The following is a 22,011-nucleotide window of genomic DNA, read 5'->3' as shown; positions in this document are numbered from 1 at the left end:
CGTTGTCATGCTTCCCCCGCCACACAATCTCCACGGCACCCATGTGACCCTCACCCACCTGTCACAAAGGCTCCTCACGGCTGCCACACACCAACCGCATGCCTTCTACATGCCACCCCATCCCATGCACCTATCTTCCACACGCTCTCCACAAGCTACCTGCACGTCATCCACACCTTGGGCCCCTCGCCCCCTTTGCAATCTCCCCCGTTTCCCTGCCATCCACCACCTGCCACATGCCATCTCATGCCACCACACATTGCCATCCAGGGTGCTCAGCATCATCCAATAGATGAGAGAGCCAGACGCAGGTCAGAAGACCGAGGATGTGCCCCACGGGGGTCCCACTTGCCCTGGGCCCAACTCGCCCCTTCCCTTGGCCGTAGTTCGTGGGTTCCTCACCTTTGCAGGTGCAGCCCTCCCGGGTGATGGCCTGGCGGCAGATGCCACAGGGTTTCACCTTCTTGAAGGTCTTCACCTTGAAGTGGTGGGTCTTTGGGGCCTCCAGATCCTCTGGCTGTGGGAAGAAAGGCGCAGAGGTCAGACCAGGTAGGGCAGAGGGGGAGTAGGCAGGACGCACAGAGGGAAGATCTCTTCATGAGGCTGAAAAGGGAAGAGGACCCAGGGTCTGAAAACGGTGCAGGGGGAGACAGAACCCATGCCAAACTCCAAGGCAAGCAGCGCCACTGGATAGAACCCAAAAGAGTGACTGCATTTCCCAACACCAAGGGATTACGGGCCCTTGTATAGCTTCCATCCATCATTTTCTTTCTGTTTGCTTCATTTTAAGGGTGTCAAAAAATGCAGTCAGCACACAAAGTTCAAATGTGTGGCTTTACTGGGCCAGGATGGAACACCTGTCTAGCATGTGAAAGGCCCCAGGTTCCAGCAAGCTCAGTACAGCCTAACCCCATGTAACCATAACCCAAAGGCCCTCCCAGACCCTTCCCAGTCAACACCGGCCTCAGGGAAGCACGACCGGGATTTCTCTCGCAAAGGAATTCTGCCAGGCTCTTAAGCTGCATAGACACGGAATGATTTTTAAAATACATTTTTATTTATTTGCATGTGTGCACGCGCATATGTATGCACACCAAGATCTCTGGCCACTGCAACTGAATGCCAGACGCTTGCTCCACTTTCTGTGTCTGGCTTTACATCACTGCTGGGGAATCAAACCCAGGCTGGCCAGCTTTGCGAGCAAGTGCCTGAAACTGCTGAGCCACCTCCCCAGCCCCTGTTTTCTATTTTTTACATTATAAAATATATGCCGGCAGTCAAACCCAGGGCCTGTGCACACTAAGCTTGTGCTCTGTCAAAAAGCTACCTGCTATCCTGTGGAAATAAGGTATGGTAAAAATGTCCTTTTTGATTTTATTTCTTTGAGCCAGGATCTTACTATATAGCCCAAAATGGCCTGGAATTCATGATCTTCATGTATCCACCTCACAAGTGCTGGGACTATAAGAATTATGCCACCACTCTGCAGCAAAATTCCTATTTTATTTTTATTTATTTATTTATTTATTTATTTTGGTTTTTTTGAGGTAGGGTCTTGCTCTAGCCCAGGTTGACCTGGAATTCACTATGTAGTCTCAGGGTGGCCTTGAACTCATGGTAATCCTCCTACCTCTGTCTCCCAAGTGCTGGGATTAAAAGCATGTGCTACCACACCCAGCCAAAATCCCTATTTTAAATGGTACATCCTTGCCCATGAGAAGCAAGCTGCAGCCCTCCAAGCCATCCTTTGTGTCTTACTTGCTGGTAGCCCCAGGGACAGTCACAGCTCCACTCTTACACAGGCCTCAGTTTACCCTCTGCAAAGCACTACAATCCTGCAGCTCTGACATTTTGTCCTTTTTTAAAATTTCATTTATTTATTTGTGTGTGTGGGCATATATGCATATGTCAGGGTTTCCTGCTATTGAAAACCAGATGTGTGCACAACTTTTGTGTCTAGAATACATGGCATTCAGGAATGAAATCCAGGCCCACAGGCTTTACAAACAAGCGCCTTTAACCACGGAGCCTTCTCCCAGCCCCACAGTGTGTCCTTGGTAACCACACGTGGGAACATACTAGAAGCTTCACAGACACAGCCCAGCCAAGAAACACACTGGGATCTCTCATAGGAGGCGTTCCCTGCTCCCTTCTACTCTGGTCTCTCCACAACCAGACCAATGACCCAGTAGCCGGACTTTTCCCTGTCCCGGGCACAGCTGTGGCTGATGCCCCTTCTGAGCACATGTAAACACTCACGGAGACAGGGTCAGAGACCCTGCGGTACTGGAAGTGTCTGGTTTCTCAAGGATCCCCCCCCCAACCACCACCACCATGCATCTTTTCCCAAAGCCTCCCAGCTCTGAGATAGAGCCACAGGGGATGATTTTATGTGTTTTGAGGAGGGAGAGTGGCCACAGAGAGGGCAAGTCGGGGATGTACTTCTGATTATAGGTGGAGCAGCCACCACAAAACACTGAGAGATGCAGACACCTGGGTCAGAGACAGCAAGCCATAGAGAGGAAGAGGCAAGGAGCGACAGAAAGGCAGAGGAGAGGGAAAGGAAGTAAACAGAAGAAGAAAAGGCACAGCGAGGTAGGCAGAGTGGAAGGGAAGAACAGGTGACGGCAAGGAGGGAACAGCAAGGCGCAAACACGCAGAGAACGAGCGTGAGAAGAGAGACGGGCAGAGCAAAAGGAGACCCAAGACCCAAGAGGAACAGAGAGACATTAGGACCAGGGGCTCCCAAAGGCCACACTGGGGAAGATCCAAACATCAGAATACGGTGTGATAGCAATGGCTTCTGAGAGTCTCCTGTGGGAGAGATAACAAGTACAAACTGAAAGGTGGATGAAAATAGAATATTCACAACCTCAAAGCACCTCCCCACACCATGCTTAGGAGTGACAAAGGACGAAGAGAGCCGTGCTGGCTCACATCTGTCGTCTCAGCACTCGGGAAGCTGAGGCAGGAAAACTGCCTCAAGTTCAAGGCCAGCCTGGGCTACAGAGAAGGACACTGTCCCAAACTGAACATGCAGCAGGGGTGGCTGTCCCAAGTGCGGGGAGTGGCCTTTCCTGACGGGCTCCACTTCAATCAAGCGATCAAAGTTTCCAGCACCCGCACTGGGATGAGTGGAGGTCGCGCACCTGGGAGGCGGTGACTGAGGACAAAATGTAACTTTGTGGTATTCCTGACAAGAGCCACAACCTGAATCTAATCAAGAGGAAACATCAAGTCCACCCAAACTGAGGCACAGTCTAAAAATTAAATGGCCTGGAATCTTCTTCACAAGTGACAAGGTCATGAAAGTTAAGGGAAGATGGAGATTTCCAGGCTGAAGACATGGCAGATAAACACGCTGGCTGATTTTGAACTGGATCGTTTTGGTACTCGTGGGGACTCCCAATGAGACTCCATGGCTCTGAGTATTAGAGAATAATGCCAATTTCTGATGTTGATGTTTGTCTCCTATGAGGTAAATGTTTGTGGGACGGCCAGGAAAGTATTTGGGGTGGACCATCATGCCAGGAGCTTTCATAAAATTCAGGCAGTATGTATTTGCAACCTTTCTAAAGTTTCAGAAATACAAAAAGACAGAGCTGGAGGAGATGGCTCTGAGGGCTGTGCAAGACTACTGAAGATTGATACCCAGCACCCATGGAAAAAGCCAAGCATGGCTGTGCAAGCCTGTAACCCCAGTGCTGGGGGAGGGGATGGAGACAAGATTGTGGGACTCACTGGCCAGTCAACCTAACTGAAAAACTATGAGCTCCAAGTTTAGTAAGAGACTCTATCTCGGTGCCTCTATCATACTCTCCGGGTCTCAGAGACCGTGACAGAAGGAATGTGTTACAATCAGCTTCATATTGCTGGCAGAAAACACTCAACCAAGAGCAGCTTGTTGGGGGGGGGGGGGGTATTTTGGCTTACAGGCTCAAGGGGAAGCTCCACAATGGCAGGGAAAACAATGGCATGAGCAGAGGGTGGACATCACCTCCTGGGCCAGCATCAGGTGGACAACAGCAGCAGGAGAGTGTGCCAAACACTGGCAAGGGGAAGCTGGCTTTAACATCCATAAGCCCTCCCCCAACAATAATACACTGCCTCCAGGAGGCTCCAATTCCCAAAGTGCCACCAACTGGGGACCTAGCTTTCCAAACACATAAGTTTATGGGGGACACTGGAATCAAACCGCCACACAATGTAAGGGCCAAAGGAAGGACAGGAGCGCTTACAATACTGTCTTCCAGACACAAAGTGGCCATGGTACTCATGGACTCCCGGTGACTGGCACTACCTTCACCAGAGCTGCATAATAGGAGGGGAAAAAATTATGATATCGAAATAGAAGAGAAACTTGTTGGAAAGAAGGGATTCTGTGGAGGAGGGACTCAGGAGGAAGAAAAAGGAGGGTGGTAGAAGGAGACGATGATCACGATATATTGTCTATATGCACAAAAGCTGTCAATAAAATAGGGTGAAAGAGCAGAAGCAGACACTCCGTTTCTTCCTCTAGCCTTGCATCCATGTACACTGAACACACACATACACAGGAACTAAGGAAGAGAGGGAGGGAAGGAAAAAGAAAAGAAAGAAGGAAGTAAGAGAGGAGGGAGAGAGGAAGAAGAGAGAGAGAGATACACACACACACAAAGAAAGCTCAAAAAGACCGAAATGGGCTGCAAGTGGTGGTGCATGCTCTTAATTGCAGCACTTGGGAGACAGAGGTAGGAGGATCACCATGAGTTTGAAGCCCCCCTAAGACTACATAGTGAATTCCAGGTCATCCTGGGGCTGGAGAGACAGCTTAGTGGTTATATCTCTTGCCTGAAAAGCCTAAGGTCCCAGGTTAGATTCCCCAGTACTCACATAAGCCAGCTGTACAAGGTGGCATATGTGTTTGGAGTTCATGTGCAGTAACTAGAGGCTCTGGCGTGCCCATCCTCTCTCTCTCTCTCTCTCTCTCTCTCTCTCTCTCTCTCTATCTCTATCTCTCTTTCTTTCTCTCCCTCTTTCCCTCAAACAAATAAAATACATATTTTTTTAAAGACTGAAAAGGGGAAGCAGAGACGAGAAGTCTAAAGAGGTATTGTAAGCCACGACTTTGATCCAGAGCCCAGCAACACCACCTGGTGGTCAGGATGAGCAGAAGAACCTGGTATCCCCTCCTTCACTGCCCTCCCCACCCCCCCCCCACACACACACACACAATCTGTTGTTCCAGATAGCTGTCATCTGGTGAGGGCAGCTCACTGCCCAATTTCTGGGACTGTCTCAGAGTCCTCCACCCCACACAGAGGAGAAGACAAGTCCCTCCTTCTGCTGTTTCCCCGCCCCTATTTTCCCATCTTTGATACTTCCTAGGCAATTTCTGTCACAGACATTCCAGGGAGGGACCTCAACCCTAGCCTGGGGTGGATCAGAAATAGAACTCCGAGCCAGCCATCCAGGGAAAACAGAAAAGAAACCCAAAAGAGCCCCAACGCCTTCCTCTCTCTCATCCCATTCAGTGATAGATCTTCTCATTCTAGCTCTCCGCGACCCCAAGCCAATGCTTCACCCAAAGTCCAGGGAAAAAAGTCTTCACCCAAGGAAACAGTTAGGCAGTAGCATCCCCCAAAAGAGTCCTTGCTAAACCAGGGAGCAGACAGGAATGGGTGGGGCCTTCTGGACTGTTAAGTTAGCACCAGGCTTTGCCCATCTGGCCTGCCCAGCCTCATGAAACCTGAGTGTATAAACTCTCCACTCTGGCCCTGCCGGTCCCAACACTGTGACCTTCCTCAGGGGGAATCTAAGCAGCTCTGGGCACCCCACCCCCTGCATATCTCCTCCCTGCCAGGCTCTGCACTGAGTCAGGGATCTGCAGACCTGTTTCCTAATTGTGTGGCCTTGACAGCATCCATTGCATTCTCTGGGCCTCAAAGTCCCAGACACTTTGATGTACACAGAGGGGAAAGAACAGGACAGTTCCCCTGGGATGAAAGGGCATGCTGATAGTGGCAGGGAGCAGAATGTCTAAGGACAGACACATCAGGCCTCTGAGGACGGCCTGAAAAGCCTGTGGGAAGAACAGACAACTTTACTAAGCTCAGCTTTCCTCGTGAGGAAACGGGTGCTTGGATAAAGGAGATATTCCACGGTGGGTTAGCCCCCTGTCTAGGACACCTAAAGGAGCTGTCACTGGAGAAAGAACCCAATACGACCTATGCTGACCATCAGGGTAGAGGCAGAGCTGGTTGCCAAGACAAAGGCCATCTCAGCTCTCCTATATTCGAGTGTGGCTGCCACCCTGCCTTACTCCCCCTATTCAGGGCTGTTCTTTGGGTGCAGACAGAGGAAAGTGAACCCCACAAAGTCAATGAAATGCACAATGCCATCCAAGGGCAATGGCTTGTTACGACAAAGATCACTGTTTTCCTGACTGGTGGCAAACAGCCACATGGAGCACGTCCAGGCCCTTCCCTCCCCGGATCAGTGGGTAAACTCAGGGGCTGGATAAGGCAGCAGGACCTGGTGGCTCCAGTCCTATCTCCCTCATGAACCAGAGCCAGGGGAGGGGAAGAGGCCCAGCCAGAAGCTGGTGAGACCCCAGCAGCAGGGAGCTCTCAGGGGCCCAGGTCATCCCATGCAGCCAGCTAGAGGGGTGTGGCAAGGCTGGCCGAGCAGCTCTGGCCCTGGGTGGGAAAAGTTGCTTGTGGGTTCCTCCCTGTCCCACGGGACAGTGTGTCAGAGCATGGTGTGTGAAAGGAGTCTGGGATTCCTGGACCCATGAGCTCCTCACAAGAAACTCCCCCATCTCTGCCCCGGGGGGGCAGACTCCTTGTGGCCGAGCAGCCCCTGGTTGATGGGGAGAGGGTAGAAAGCTGCCAATCAAGGAGCGTGGGAGGGAGGAGTGACTAAAACGTAAGACTATTGCCTCCCTCCCTCTGCTTCCTGGCCACCCAGTCCTCGAGGTCCCTTGCCCTTAGGCTGAGAGTCCCACCAGGCGCCTCTCGCCTGCGCGGCACAGAATCCCTGCCCTCCGGGCCCTCGGCCTGCCCGTGTTCTTGGTCATCCCTGCTGGAAAACTCTGAGTCACTCTCGGCGCCTCCCAGCAGCAAGTCGCCAGATCCTGTGACTTTTGCCTCCTAATTCTCTCCATGTCCCTCCTGTACTCTTTAATCCCACCGTCTGTGCCCATTCCTGTCCTTGTCACTTCTTCCTAGGGCTATTGCAATAGCCTCGGGAGCAACACGTTAGCTCTGCGGGGTCCATGCCAGCCCACTCACCCCTTGACTGGTTAAACTGTGTGCTTGCTAGAAGCAGCAGAAGCAGCAGTTTTCATCCCTACCCATCTCTCCTGGCCAGCTCCATGTCCCAGACCCACTCCCAAATTCCTGCCCTAAATGCATGCCAATTGTCACACACACACACACACCCCAGACACAGCCCACCCATTGTCCCTGTCAGGCTCTTTGCTCCTCCTGAAACACCCTTCCTCCTTCTCTGCCCGTCCCATGGCTAGGCAGTTTTTAAAGCTCTTTCCCTCGGAGGTTTCTCCTAGACCCCCTTCCTGGACCACTTTCAGATTTAGTCTTCCCCTTGAGTCCCCCACTGCCTTGCATATGCCCTTGTCCTGAAATGCCCAACCAGCCACATGGCGTGCTGCCCTCCCCCACCCCTCTCCCATGCCCACCACCACATAGCACATGACCACGGCCCACTGTGAGAAGTCCAGCATGGGCACAACCTAATGTCCAGTACACAGCTCAACTCATACAATCCCTTCGCTGCTGTCCACCGAGGGCAGCTGCACCATGCTCAGCGACTGGTTCTCCGTCACCCTCTAACCTGAATACATCATCCATATTTTAAAAATATTTTATTTATTTGAGAGACAGACAGACAGAGAGAGAGAGAATGAGTGCACCAGGGCCTCCAGCCACTGCAAACGAACTCCAGATGCATGCGCCCCCTCGTGCAGCTGGCTAACGTGGGTCCTGGGGAATCGAACCTGGGTCCTTTGGCTTCACAGGCAAACGCTTTAACCGCTAAGCCATTTCCCCAGCCCCATCGCCCATATTTTTATTTGTCTTTTGGTTAGCTTTGTTATCTGAGGCAAGGTTTCGCTATAGAGCCCAGGTTAGTCTAGAACTGATGATACTCCTGCCTCAACCTCCCAGGTGCTGGGATTACAGACTGTAGACTTGTGCTTGGCTTTTGCCTTTCCTAACATCGAGAGCTTGAAAGGTTCCAAGACGGCAGTTTTGCAGACTAGCCCTGAACAGCCGCCTGTCCTTTTCCTAACGACCCGCACCCTTGTGCATTCTAACCAAGTGCCCTACCACGAAGCTACATTCTCCTTAGCGTCAATTTAAGCACAAGTTTAGCTTTCTCATACCATAGCAAAGTTCAGTGCCCTGGGACACTAGTTCCGGTCCAACCGCCAACCCTAGTTCCTCAGTGTGGTCTACCCAGATGACCGTCCTGTCCAGCATCCTCCTGATAGCCACCTCCCTGTGAGACAGCGACACTCTTCCATGCGACTGACCCTGCTGACCCTCCCATGTGGTCCCACATGGGCCTGACAGACATGCCCAGGAGCCACCAAGCCACCAGACTATGACCTCCTGTAACCCATACCTGCTTGCTTTAAACTCTCTAACTAGAACCCTCCCCGGGGAGCCTGTTTGGACAGGGCCAGGGTCCCAGCAAAAGCCTTGCCCACAGGCCCACTGTTCCCCTCCTTGCCTGTGCTCCTGATGGAAAGATATCGCTTCTGTGTGGCCCTGAGTGCATCCTAAGTCCCTTCGGCCCCAAAAGTAATCAACACGTTTATTGCCCTCTTATGTCTCTCCCAATCACTGAAGGGATGCTTTTGGTATTTAAGACCCTAAATTTAAAAGATTCCCCAGTGTGGTGCTTGTACAATCTAACTGCTCTTCTGCCACTAGCCGGATGCGTCCCACGAGCTGCTCAGCCCCGGTCATCTGTTCGGTGAGCTAGTAACAGGAACGGCCCATAGGTGGCAGTAAGGAGCAAGTGACACAACTGTCCCCGCACAAAGTAAGTAGTCTGGGGAAGCGGAGCCTGCCTGTCTCCTGCTCGGTCCTCTAACCAGGGCAGTATGAGCCCCAAGTGGCTTTCAAGAGTCCCTGCAAGCATCCATACGCCCCACATACCATTTCCAGGGCCGTCTTGAGGGGACAGAACATGGGTCCCTTTCCTTACCAGCCTCACACAGCAGGTGCTGGCATCATTGAAGAGGAACCCTCTGACTGCCAATAGCCCTGGATCTCCACAGAAGTGGAGGGCAGGCACTGGCATTTCCTGAGATCCCTCCTTTTCACAGAAGAGCAGTGTGAGGCTCAAGACCCAAGCTGGAGGCCCTCTGCCACTGATATCTTTCCATCAGCCTCTTTCTCCTTCCTGTTTTCTTTTGCTCTTCCTGCCTCTCCTCCTCTCTTCTTTCTCTCATGTCCCTTCCCTCTCTCTCTTTCCCTCTCTTCCCTTTTTCCGCTCTCCCCTTCCCTTTCTTGATTCTCCCTCATCTTTCTCATTCTCCTCTCCCCTTCTCTTTTCTCTTTCCTTTTCTCTTTCTCTTCCTCTGCCCCTCCTTTCCTCCTCCTCCCTCCAATCTCTTGTCTCCCGTCTCCATCCTCTTCCTCTCTTCTCTCTCTTCTCCTGGTTTCCTGTGCTCTCTACCCTCCCCCGTCGAGTTTTTCATAACTCGGTCCCTGGCATTTCTGCAACAAAACCCTCTTCTGCCCTGAGTGAACTCAGTTGCTGGACCTGAACGAAGCACAGTGATGTGGACAGTCTGAGGCCCACAAACAGAGCCAGGAATGTGGGGGGGCAGGGTTGGCACAGTGTCCTCCTTTAACCCTCAAAGGGACATGCTGAGGAACCGGCCCTAGGCTATGCCAGTGGGGCAAATAGCAACAAAGACTGGATTCCAAGTCTGTTGAAGGCAGGTCTGAAGTCCCCAAGCCCTACACTCAACATGACCTCTGACCTTGGAATCTCCAACTGCCTGTGGTGAGAATCACAGGGGGACCTGGCATTCCATCATGCCAGCAGCCCTGGCTCAAGAGTTACCTACCTACTGGCCCATCACCTGGTCTTTCCTATCCTCCAGTCTTTTCATGTGGATTCTGAGAGATCAGCTTCATCTCTGAGGTGTGGTGATATACACCTGCAATTCCAGGGTTCAGGAAGCAGGAAGAGGCAAAAGGCGACAGCATGGTCAAGGCAAACCTGGGCTACACAGTCAGTTAGAGAGGGTAGCCTGGGCTACATGGAAAGACATCATCTAGGAGCTGAGGAGATGGCTCAGCAGTTAAAGGCACTTGCTTGCAAAGCCCACTAGCCCAGATTCAATCCCCCCAGTACCCATGTAAAGACAGATGCAAAAAGCTGTGCATGAATATGACATTTGTTTGCAATGGCTAGAGACCCTGACATCCACACACATGTCTGCATGCACAAAAGAATAAATAACTAGAATTTTTTAAAAAGCAAAAACTTACTGGGCATGGTGGCACACACCTTTAATCCCAGAACTTGGGAGGCAGACATAGGAGGATCACCATGAGTTCAAGGTCACCCTGAGACTGCATAGTGAATTCCAGGTCAGCCAGGGCTAGAGTGAGACCTTACCTCACAAAAACAAAAAATAATGCAAAAACATATCTCCTAGAGGTCTTTCTTAGTCCCTCCCCTCCCTGGTTCAGGTTACCCCCGCCCCCCCATTCTCCATCACGTGTGTTACCAGCTGGTCACTAGCTACAAGCTGCAAGTAGCAAGTAAGTCTCCCCTAACTATGGAGCAGTGGATGGACAGGAGCTCAAGATCCCCTTCCCCATTCCACCCCTCTGCTTTTCAGGGACACTGGGCCCACTGGCCAGGTGTTCTTGGACAAGTCCCTCTCTCCCCACTCTAGACTTGTCATCCCTTTCTACCTCACAGAATCACAGTGAGGCTCAAAGGAAATTGGGCCACTCAAGGAAACATACATGGTGAGGTCCAGAGAGGCCAAGAGGGCTACTGAGACGCTCTTCCCCGCGTCCCAGGCTAGTCAGCAGCAGGGCCCACACTTGCGCCCAGGCAGGTCATACTGTGACCACTGCAGAAGGCCTGCACGTTTGGGAGCCTTTGTATCTTTCGTATGACCCTGTTCACATTGACCTTGAAGGTTCTACCCAGAAGAACTCCCAGATCATCAAGAGCCCTGGATAGAGACATGAGATCAGATTCAATCCCAACTCACTTTCTAGATGCCTTTGACGATGTACTGTGCCCCAGCCATCAGGGCTGGGGGCCATGGCTCAGAACTCTGGCCTGGCTTGTATGAGGCCCTGAGTTCTATCATCAGCGGTACAAAATATTTTTTTTTTAATTGACAGCCCTATAGGTAAGGTAGAAAAACCAAAGGCAGGGCTGGAGAGATGGCTTAGCGGCTAAGGCACTTGCCTGTAAAGCCTAAGAACCCAGGTTCAATTCCCCAGTACTCATGTAAGCCAGCTGCACAAGGTGGCACATGTGTCTGGAGTTCATTTACAGTGGCTGGAGGTCCTGACATACCCATTATCCATCTATCTCTGTCTCTGACTCTCTCTACCTTATATATATACATGTATATATGTATATGCACACATATATTATATATATATATATATATACACATATATATGTATATATATATATAAAATTTGTGCCTTTCCATTTCTCTCAAGTAAATAAATAAAATATTTAAAAAGAAAAGAATGGAGGCTGAAGAGATGGCTTAGCAGTTAAGCACTTGCCTGTGAAGCCTAAGGACCCCGGTTCGAGGCTCGATTCCCCAGGGCCCACATAAGCCAGAGGCACAAAGGGGCGCATGCATCAGGAATTTGTCTGCAGTGGCTAGAGGCCCTGGAGTGCCCATTCTCTCTCTATTTATCTGCCTCTTTCTCTCTGTGTCTATCTGTCACTCTCAAATAAATAAATAAAAACAAACAAAAAGAATGGTGGCACACACCTTTAATCCCAGCACTTGGAGGCAGAGGTAGGAAGATCACCATGAGTTCAAGACCAGCCTGAGACTACATAGTGAATTCTAGGTCAGCCTGGGCTAGAGTGAAACCATACCTCAAGAAAACCAATAATAATAATAATAATAAGTAAAATGAAAAGAAAAAAAAACCCCAAGGCATAAAGATGTATTTCACTTAAGCGTGGCCACATGATAGGATCACGATTAAACCTGGCGACTCCTCTCAGCCAGCATGCAGCACTTTCTTCTACTTGGCCCCTCAGAAAGACAGCGTATTATTTCTCCCCAGCTGTGTGCCTCACATGCCATTTTTAAGAACTTTTACAAGAGGAGAGCATTCACTTCTAGGCACTGGTTAGGGTCCTGCAGCCTGGTCCCACCCTCTCCGTCAGGCAAAGGAGGCACAGTAAAGAAAGAGTGCTTGGAGCAGAAGGTCGGCTTAGGAGATGCTTGCTGGAATTGCTCAAGGGACTCCGGGGTTCACAGGGAGCCTTCTGACCAAAACGTATGTTTAGCACCGGGCAGGACACCAGCTCCGGAAAGCATGACCCATCACTGTCTATGACTGAAGGTGGCCTTAGGGAACGAGAATGGTGTCCAAGTTTCTTTGAGGTCCAGAAAAGGCAAGAGATCAGTCCTCAACCACACAGCCTTCTCAGGGCAAGGCCAGGCCAGTGCTAACTCCCAATCCTTGCCCGGAGCCTGCGCCCCTCTCCATGCTGAGAGACAGTGGGCATCTAGAAGGAAAGGCTGCAGTCTACCTCCACCACCCCACACCTACATGTTCAATTAATAGTCATGTAACTATTGGCTAAATAAACCCTACTTGACTATGTAAGAGCAAGTGGAAGCATTTGATGAGAAAATCCACTTATGCATAATACATAGCTATGCTCCTCAGCAAATAAAGCGATGCTGAGTCCTAGGGCTTGCTAGAATGCCGTGCTGCAGATGCGCAGCTTCGCGGACACAACATCTGCAGCTCTCCCAAAAGGGAACATGGGAACGTACACGCCCGCACGCACAAGACCTGTCTCCTCAGGACCCTGCCTCGACTGGCCTCCCCGAGGCTACAGAGCCAGCCAGTTGTTGGCCCCAGAAGAGCTGGGTGGAGTCCCTGGACAGTCAAGAGAGACACCGCCAACACAGTCTTGTCCCACCATGCCCTTCCCAGGGATATCCAGCCTCATCATGACTAGTTTACAGAATCCCCTGAGCCAGGCAGGAGGTGTGAAGTCAAGGAGGGGCCATCATTTAAGTCAATACCTACAGAGTTGCCAGGTCCCACAACCCTTTGATGGCATTCTCTCATCTCTCATGAAAAAAAAAAAAATGGGTGTTATTCTCCCCCACTTCACCAATAAGGAAACTGAGGCTTGGGGTCAGAGTTGCCTTACCTCACAGTGCCCATCCGGTAAACGACAGAGCTAGGATGTGAGCCGGCCTGGCCTGGCATCCATGCACTTCCCACCACCAAGCAGAGTCATTGGAAGGGCTCCATGACCTCCAGGCCTCTCCTCTATGACGGGTGCCACTAAATCCTTCATCCCTTGCTACCAACACACCTCAGCCTGGCCAAGTCCCAGCCAGGACAAGTAAGGGTGCCAGGACAGCTGCCTCAGGCAGAACCTCAACATGCCAGAATGTTTCCTCTGCCTGAGCGCGCCCTCCCCTGGTGAAGGGCACACGGGCCAGCAGTGGAGACGGGGGGGGGGGGGGGGGGGTGCTGGGATCCTGAGGAAAGAGATGGAGGAAAAGACAAAGGCTCAGCTCATCTCAAAAAATGTCCAAGGAAAGCCGGGCACGGTAGTGCACACCTTTAATCCCAGCACTCGGGAGGTAGAGGTAGGAGGATCGCAGTGAGTTCAAGGCCACCCTGAGACTACTCTGTAGTGAATTCCAGGTCAGCCTGAGCAAGAGTGAAACACTACCTCGAAAAACCAAAACTATAAATTAAAAAAATCCAAGGAGCATCATCCACTCCTGCCCTGGTTATCAGGCCCCACTCCCAAGGAGGGCACCCACACTCACTGGGCCTAGCCATGTGCCAGGTGCTACCTGGAGCCCCGGGCCACCATCTCCTGCTGCCCTCTCTGCAAGTCCCTTTCTCTGCCCATGGAGAAACTGAGGCCTGCTGGGATAGGTCCTTTCTCCCAAACCTCGGCGGAAGTGTCTATAAGTCCTCTCCATGTCATATCTGGGAACCAAACTGCGCCCTTACTTCAGAACTCCTTCCTTACCTATCAGCACCCTCAGCCTAGACATGAACTTGGCCAAGGGTCCTATAGTACAGATGGCAGCAGCCCAGCCAATCCTTATGGGATACTCCAACCTCCCCAGTCTAAAACTCAGGGCCCTCACTGTGCCTAGCTAGCCACAGGCCACCCAAACCCCTTGACTTCAGCCCTTTTCCACCGAGTGCCCTTGGCCATCCAGTCCCTCCTGCAGTTGTCCTCAGCCCTGGCTTGCAGAGCCTCCCAAAGACAGCCTGGCTGGAAGATTGAGGGGGCAGGCAGGGCCACATCTGGATGCTAGCCTAAAGCCCCCTCCCCCATGCCAACCACGGCTCTCTGAGGCCAGAGAACCCCCAGCCAGGGATGACTTCTTCACCCTCCTGACCCCTGTGCGAGCCTTCGGCAGCCCCGACAGAGCCCCTCTGAGGAAGGGTCCCTTCCCGCCTCCACCCGCAGCCTCTGCAGCAGCGGGCCCTCTCCCATCCCCCTTCCTGAGGAGCCTCAGCCCATGGCCACCTCGAGCCTTAGCCCTGTCCACGTGGTCCCCAGATCCATCCGTCGGCAGACCTCAGGAGCCCCTGGCCCTGCACACGCCTTCCCAAAAGAGAGCCAGGGCAAGAGCAGGCCACAGTCTTGTCCCCTGGGACAGGGAAGTCTCCGTGAGGATGGGAGACTATGGAAAAAGGAAGGGATGGAAGGCAGAACGGAAGATAAATCCAGAAGGGACAAAAGTGACAGAAATAGAGGTTCCCTTCCCCCCACCCACCCCCGCGCAGCTTCTCCGGGTTTAATATTCCAGGTGACTATTCTGTGTCCACCAGGCCACCATGGCTGACCTCTCCTCATGCTCCTGTCACTGAGGAGAGTGAAGACGATCACCTCGGAGCGGGGGACAGGAGAGGCTCTAGAAAGAAAACAAACTTCGCCACGGCTTCCTCTCCTCACACAGCCCTGGACTCCACGGAGGCCTGGAAGAATGGGGACCTGAGGGACCCCTAGAACAAGAGCCTGGGTCCTGCTGCTCAGTCAGTCTGTCCTTCTGTGAGTACTCCCTCCACCCCAGCCCACCCCCAAACTGCAGGCTCTCAGATGAAGTACAGGGGTGCCGAGCTCAGAGCCAGGAGCTCTAGAACCTACCCAGAGCATGCAGGACAGACAGACCCACGTCATCTTCGGAGGGTCCTGAGCCTCGGGCTATGCGGGATGGGAGGGGGCCTGCCAAGGGCCCCCTTGAGCTCGCCCGTGCCCACCAAGCAGGCAGAAGGGAGCTCAGCGAAGTCCTCTGTGGCTGGCTCAGCCAGCATCAGAGCCTCCGCCTCCGTTCCTCCTCCTCTTCCCCCCCACTCCTCCCCCTCGTCCCGGCCTCCCCGCTCTTCTCTCCTCCCAGGCTCCACTGGTGGCCCGGGGGTCAGAAGCTCAGCTTGGCAGGGGGTATGAAGAAGACAGGGCCAAGGAGTGTGTCCCCGAGAAAGGACCCTGCAAAGCCACACCCTCCCCAGACATAGGCACCTCTGGGAGCCTCTGTAGCCCTTTGGCCTCCTCCTGATCCTGGGTCTTCACTGTACATTGCAGATCACTGCAGGGCCACCGCTTCGGGACCTTTCTGAACATCACTGGGCAGACAGACCCATCCAGAGGAGCTCAGTCTGCACACCGGGTGCTCCTCTCCTGGCTCTGAGCAGGCTGGCCTTGTAATACACACTCATTTGCATGCACACAGCTAGGACAGACCCCTTGCCACGGGCAAGCTCCAGGCCCAGGACAGGACAGGCCTTGACACCAAAGAAACTGGTGATGGGCAGGCATGGCCCTGCCCCCAGGCTGTGGATTTCATCCCAGTTTTTTTCCTCTTTCTTTCTTTCCTCCAAACATCTGTCCCAGCCCTTCCTGCCCTTCTGAAAGGGAGCGCGCTGTAGGCTCCCGCTAGAGTCTGTTTTTCTTGACTGTACGCTGGGCCAACATTTGGTTTGCATTTCCCCACTTCCTCCTCCTCCCTCCACCCCTCCTGGGCCCAACTCTCTCGCCTTCCCACCATTCCCCACACTGCCCCCCACCCTATCCCTTCCTGCTCCCCCACCTCTGCCCAGGAGGAAGGGAGGGGGGCAAAGAGGTGGGGAAAAGACAGGGCACAGAATCCAAATGTATTCCCCTGGAGCCCCGCACAAGAATCCAGCAAAAATCTCTCCCAGCCCCCCACTGACTAGACCCACCTCCCTTCCCCCCAAAAATAATAAACCTCTTTTCCCCCTGAGCTCTGGCCTGGCTAGACCAAGTCAGGGTGGGTGGGGGCTGTGAATCACCGCTCTGCCTTGGAGCTGTCCAGAGAAGGACAGGGGCTTAGCCCACACCCTCTGTGGACACAACTACAGCAGAACACAGCCCAACTCACAAACACACACAGGCCAAGGGCAGGGCCCCGCCCAGGGTAGGCACTTGGAGGCCATTTGTCTGGACTGAGTCACTCAGCGAGAAAGTCCTCTGGCCTGGGTTCCTCTGGACGCATATGAGTGCGCCGCATGCCTGAGCTCCACAGACAGAGGGTCCCAGGGCCCCTGCTGCCTCCCACCCACCCAGGCCCATCCCTCGCTCCCTTCTGTCAGCCCTACATACAGCAGCACCCTGGGGTGAATGCACGCCTCAGCTCTCCCGTCACGGGGACCTGGCCAGCCAGGTGTGCTGATATCCAACCCACAGTCCAGAGAAAGACACTCTCTCCAAAAAGGAAGAGAGATGGTGAACGCATGCAGATGCTCAGGTGTACTGTATACCGCACCCATGGGAGCTGGACCCATGGAAGCAGCCCACAACCGCTGCCTTCACCCAAGAGGATCCTCCCAGCTGTGATCTTAGGAGTTCTGAGAAATCACCTTGGAGCCTCTCAGAAAGGCTGGAAAAAAATCAAGCCAAGCACCTGGTCACAGAGACACCAACTTGTCTGACCTTCCATGCACCCTGAGGGGCCCTACACCATCCCTTCCCCTGGGACCGAAAATGCAAACCGAGAACTCTAGTGCTGGGGGACCACTTTGAAGAACCCTACTTCCAAATATCCCCATCCCACTTTTTCAAGACCCCATGGGGGGTCTCTCCTATATTTAACCCCTCCCTGTCAGGAAGTCCCTCCTGCTACCTAACCCTCATCTTTATTGAATGCGTTAAACTCTGCAGGACACGCTCTATGTGATGCCCTTACTCCTGGCTTGGTGCTCATGATTCCTCCTTCCCAGTCAGATATCTGCTCCGTGACTCACACATAGGAGAGCTCCTTGGACAGGAACGTGCCCTGGGTTTGTTTCACCTGAACCTGGTAGATAGCAGGTGCCAGGGCCCAATTGAAAAATGGATGAATCAGCCAATCAGTCAACAGGTCCTAACATATTTGTTTCTACGGTTAGCATCTACCATTGTCTCCCAGACCTTTCTTCTGTCTCTTCCACGAGGCCTGAGCAGCCCTGCCTGCAACCTTTGCCCAAGCCTGAAATTTCCACCCATCTGCAGCTACCTGACTCTCACTGCTGCCAGCCCCAGCCTCTGCTCTACTGGGGAGCAGGCGCCCCAGAGATTTTGCTCACCTTGGGAGCGTCATCCTCTGCCTGGGCCCTGTGTGGAGTACGCACAGCAGGCACCGAGTACACACTGGTGCGTTGGCCAAGTGTCCTGAGGGTGACTGCGGGAGCGTGGGAGTCCAGTGGCCACCCTGCGCCAACCCCCCAGTCCCCTTCCTTACAGCTGGGCAGCAGGCTTCATTTCGGCCTCCCTTCTGCAATAGAGATCTCTCAGCCCCTCTCTGCAGCGCCTCCATCTGTGCAGGCACTGGGCCAGCAAAAGGTGCCTGAGACCCAAGGAGGGTCCACAAGTGCAAGGGGGAGCTAACGGCCTTGGTAGACTGTCTCGGCTCTCCTTCTCTCTACTCCTCAGTTTCCTCACCTGTAAAATGGCCAGGTAGATAACCTCCAAGGTCTCTCCCATCTCCACCTTCTGCTGAGCTTCCCAGGGCAAAAGAGCTTCACCCAACCCATCCTCAAGTCCCCCCCCCCCCCGCCCCGAAACACATCCATTAGGTCTTTGCCGGTGTCTCGCCCAGTTCTCATTACGGCACTGAGCCATCCCTGCCCCCACTCACTCATCAAAGAGTCTGAAGGTCACAAAGACAGCGCTTGTCTGAGAGTCACAGCAAGAGCCTTCAGGATGTGAGACGGAAAAGCAAGGAAGGGACTTCGGGGACCTGGACAGGTAGACCTGAGCTCCAGCCACCCTGATGTGCACCCATCATCAGCTCTTTGGATAGAGAGACGCTCCAGGTCTACACTCTGACATAAAAACTGTTTACAAAGTATGGGAATTGCTCATTTTAAAGGGTTGGCTTTTTGTCTTTAACTCTCAAGAACAACGTAAGCATCTGTCAGGAGAGCCTGGTTTTTATAACACCTCTCACCTCATCCCAGCCCCTATTGGACAGATATAACTACACTGAGCTCCAGGAGGGTGGTGCAGCTTCTCAGGGGCCACATTAGGCGGATAACTCCCCGTCTCCAGGTTATCCTAATACCATGCTCAACAGACACAATAGGCCAAAGGTGACCCTAAGACTTCTGAGGACCTCGGCCCATGCCTTTCCCTCTGGAGCCACACACTCTGCCACCTCTCTCCTAGCTGGGGGAAGATGTTGAGGGTCACCCAGATGTGGATTCCCATGGCACACCACGCCCTCAGCTGCCGGATCCACACTCTCTGTCTGCCACTTGCCCTCTGCCCCCGGAAAGATCAGCAGTAACCAACAGCGCCTGTGTGTCCTCTTGAAGCCTCCCAACAATGCTTGCCTTACGTGGGTAAGAAGCTAAAGGAGTCACATGACTGTAGGGTGTGAGCCAAGGATGTCAGCTATGATGGAGCCCCAGGTGCCTGATTCCCCATCTCTGGGGATGGAGAGTTGTCTTGTAGCCTTGCAGTCAGTCACCAAGGGATGGGAGTCATGTTCCCATATCATGGTGATGTTAGCTGTCCTCTCCACTCCTCATCCAAGGGCTGCTTGCAGCTCCAGGAAGGGGCTCAGCAGTTCAGCTTCAAGTCGGACTCAGTGGGCATATAGAAGAAAGCCTATGCCAGTGCTCCTACCACATAGGCGGGCTGCTGAAGAGAAGAGAGCTGGGTGCAGATAGAGTCTGGGCCCTGCCGCTCCTAGGCTCTCCCTTTCAGCCAAGCTGTGCTTCCCTCACCCACATATCTTCAGTCTTTGAAGTCTGAGGCGCTGGAACCTCAGGCAGAGCCGCCACACACCGTCATACAGAGCATGCGTGGCACAAAAGTGCATGCGCGGGCAATGGGGGCTCAAGTCCCACCCACGTCCCCATGTCCCATTCATGAAACTCCGGCTTGAGGCACCAGCCTGGAGCATCGGGCACCCCATCCTGATGCCCACCCATGCTCTTCGTGCACTAGGAGAGGCCCTGTCATGCCCCTCTATCCACCACCCTTCTGAGATGAAGGTTGCTGCCTTGCACTGCAAAAATCTAGATGCTCCCTGGAAGGGAAGGAAGAGTTACAACCCAGCTTTGTCGAAGCCTCAGTTTCCCCAGCTGACACAGGAAGGAACACAAATCATCCCTCACTGCCCTTCCCCCACCTCCCCTCCACCGGTGCCCTGGGTGAGGACAGTGTCTGGGCCCAATCCTGGTCATTTTTAATAAGCTCCTTCCTGGAGCTCAGCTCGGCGATCTTGATCTCTTCCCCAGTTCTAATTTCCTGCCTGACTCGAGCCCTCAAAGGCTGCAGGAGACAGCTGCGGCTGCTTATCTAGCCTCATCCCTAGCCCCCAGCTCAGTACCAGCCCAGGAAGAGGTGGTGAGTGGGACAAGGTGGATGGATCCTTTCCTACTCCGCAGCTCAGAATTGGGAAATGGCTGGGCAACCTGGGGAGCACTGACCTTGTCCTGGCTGGCCATTTCTCACTGCGGAGTGCCTGTTTCCAAATCTGAAATCCAGTCTCCGTAGCATCTGAACTCAGAGCCCACGGGAAAGCGGCTGGGACTCCAGCCTGCACTCCCAGCTGCAGCGCCTGCCTCCCAGCCAATCCCTGAGGAGGATGCATTTTGCTGGAAGATTTCAAAGCATATCTCGGGTGACTGGAGCAGAAGCCTGCTGGCACCTTTCCTCACTGCAGAATGGCAGAGAGGGAAACTGAGGCTCAGAGGCAGCACCTGCGAGAGGAAGTTCAAGTTCCCAAGGGAGGAGGAAGAAGGGAAAAATTGATACTGGGAGACATCTTTCCATGTTTAGCCTGCCTTAAGAAGGCAAGAGGAAAGTCCTACTGAAAAAGGGACAGTTAATAACAATGAAAACATCCCTACATTTCATTGAACACCTCATATGGAGTGGGCACATTGTTAAACACCTTACATAAATTACCTTACTTAACACAGTGATCTAATAATGCGATTATTTTTATTAACCCCATTTTACAGATGAGAAAACTAATACAGGCAAGGTTATAGAACTGGCCTAGATCTTTAACTGGTAACAGGGAGAGACAGAATTCAAGGCCAGGCAGGCTGGCTCCATCACTGGCACCCTTAACCGGAATGGTCTACCGTGCCCACCATTTGAGGGTTGATCTGACACCCCAAGGAAGTGACTCAGAAAGCCAGGACCCTGAGCCCCTGGAAGCTGTCGGCTCACTAGAGGGTCTAGTCAGGCTGTGGGGTCCTTCTGCCCCTCCAGAAAAGACATTGTGGCTGCTGGCACTGTTGCACACTCCCTACTTGGACCACGTCCCATCCTCACCCATTTTGACGCCACTGGCAAGAGTCTCTGGGGGCATTTCAGAGACTAGACGCTCCACCAGAACACCCACCTTCCGCACAGCAAGTCTGCCAGACCCCCTCCCCAAGAACCCGGCTGTTGCACCCTCCCTGGAACCCCATCCTTTCCCGCATCCAGTTGCCAGGTCCCTCAACCCCCCTGCACAGGTGGGAAGTCCTCCCTGAAAGCCATCTGATGCCATTCCCGATGCCTGTGCGCAGCTCACTTCGTTACCACCCAGCCTTGACTCCAGGGGCCTCTGGGATCCGAGTGGGTGTGCATTTCCAGGAACGGAAATTCCCTTTCCACAGAAATCTGAGAGGGGTGTTTAAACTCCCAAATCTCCCCGTCACTCTTAAAGATTCCACGTTATCCCTTCTGACTTCTGCCCCAAATCCACGACGTTGAGCGTGTGGATCACAGCTACTCTCCCGCCCCCCGCCGCCCCCTCCTGGAGTCGCCAGCCATGGGCCATGGCTTCCAGGGAGTCCCCAGCCGGGTGCGAGCCTAACTGAAGACGGCCAAGACTGCGTGTCCCCGAGGAAGGGAGATGATCAAACAAACCTAGGGGAGCTGGGGTGGAGGGAGAGGGAGGAGAGAGGAGGAGTCGGCGAGAGGGCTACCGGGGGCCAGGGGTGGCGGGTGGCATTACCTGGCTGCGGAGGCAGAGGCGCAGGGGCAGGAGGCACGAGAAGAGGTACTTGCCCCAGCGGATCACGCACGAGAAGCACCAGCTCAGCCGAGTCATGTTTGCCCGGGACAGTTGATGCCAAACCCCCGGGGCCACCCAGAGCACACGAGTCGCGAGAGGACTGGCTGCGTCTGGGCGTGCAGTTGGGGGAACCTGAGGTCTCCCGGGGTTTTGATTCCAAACCCCCCCCCCCCACCTCGCCTCCGGCCCCAAAGAAGCAGCCGGAGGAGTGTCCAGCCCCCTCTAGCGTGAGGAACCGGACGACGGACCCT

General features: G+C 53.5%; 1 protein-coding gene across 4 annotated transcripts in view; it reads right to left on the bottom strand.

Annotated features, from left to right (window-relative positions):
• Nucleotides 1–21,798, bottom strand: part of Tns1 (tensin 1) — a 216,371-nt gene extending 194,573 nt beyond the window's left edge. Inside the window, exons 1-2 of one of the 4 annotated variants that reach the window (XM_045147168.1) lie at nucleotides 21,701–21,798; nucleotides 403–517 (exon numbers count right to left, since the gene is read on the bottom strand). In XM_045147168.1, coding sequence (XP_045003103.1) covers nucleotides 403–517; nucleotides 21,701–21,796 — 211 coding nt within the window. In that variant the 5' untranslated portion in view covers nucleotides 21,797–21,798. Of the gene's footprint in view, nucleotides 1–402; nucleotides 518–15,387; nucleotides 15,523–21,700 lie in introns of those variants that run through there. The other 3 variants (XM_045147167.1, XM_045147166.1, XM_045147169.1) reach the window with 3 other exon arrangements.
• Between the last annotated feature and the right edge of the window lie 213 nt (nucleotides 21,799–22,011).

The sequence above is a fragment of the Jaculus jaculus genome, chromosome 4 (genome assembly GCF_020740685.1).
Source record: "Jaculus jaculus isolate mJacJac1 chromosome 4, mJacJac1.mat.Y.cur, whole genome shotgun sequence".
Classification (NCBI taxonomy): domain Eukaryota; kingdom Metazoa; phylum Chordata; class Mammalia; order Rodentia; family Dipodidae; genus Jaculus; species Jaculus jaculus.
The sequence above is the reverse complement of the archived record's forward strand: the minus strand, read 5'-3'. Positions and strand labels throughout refer to the sequence as shown.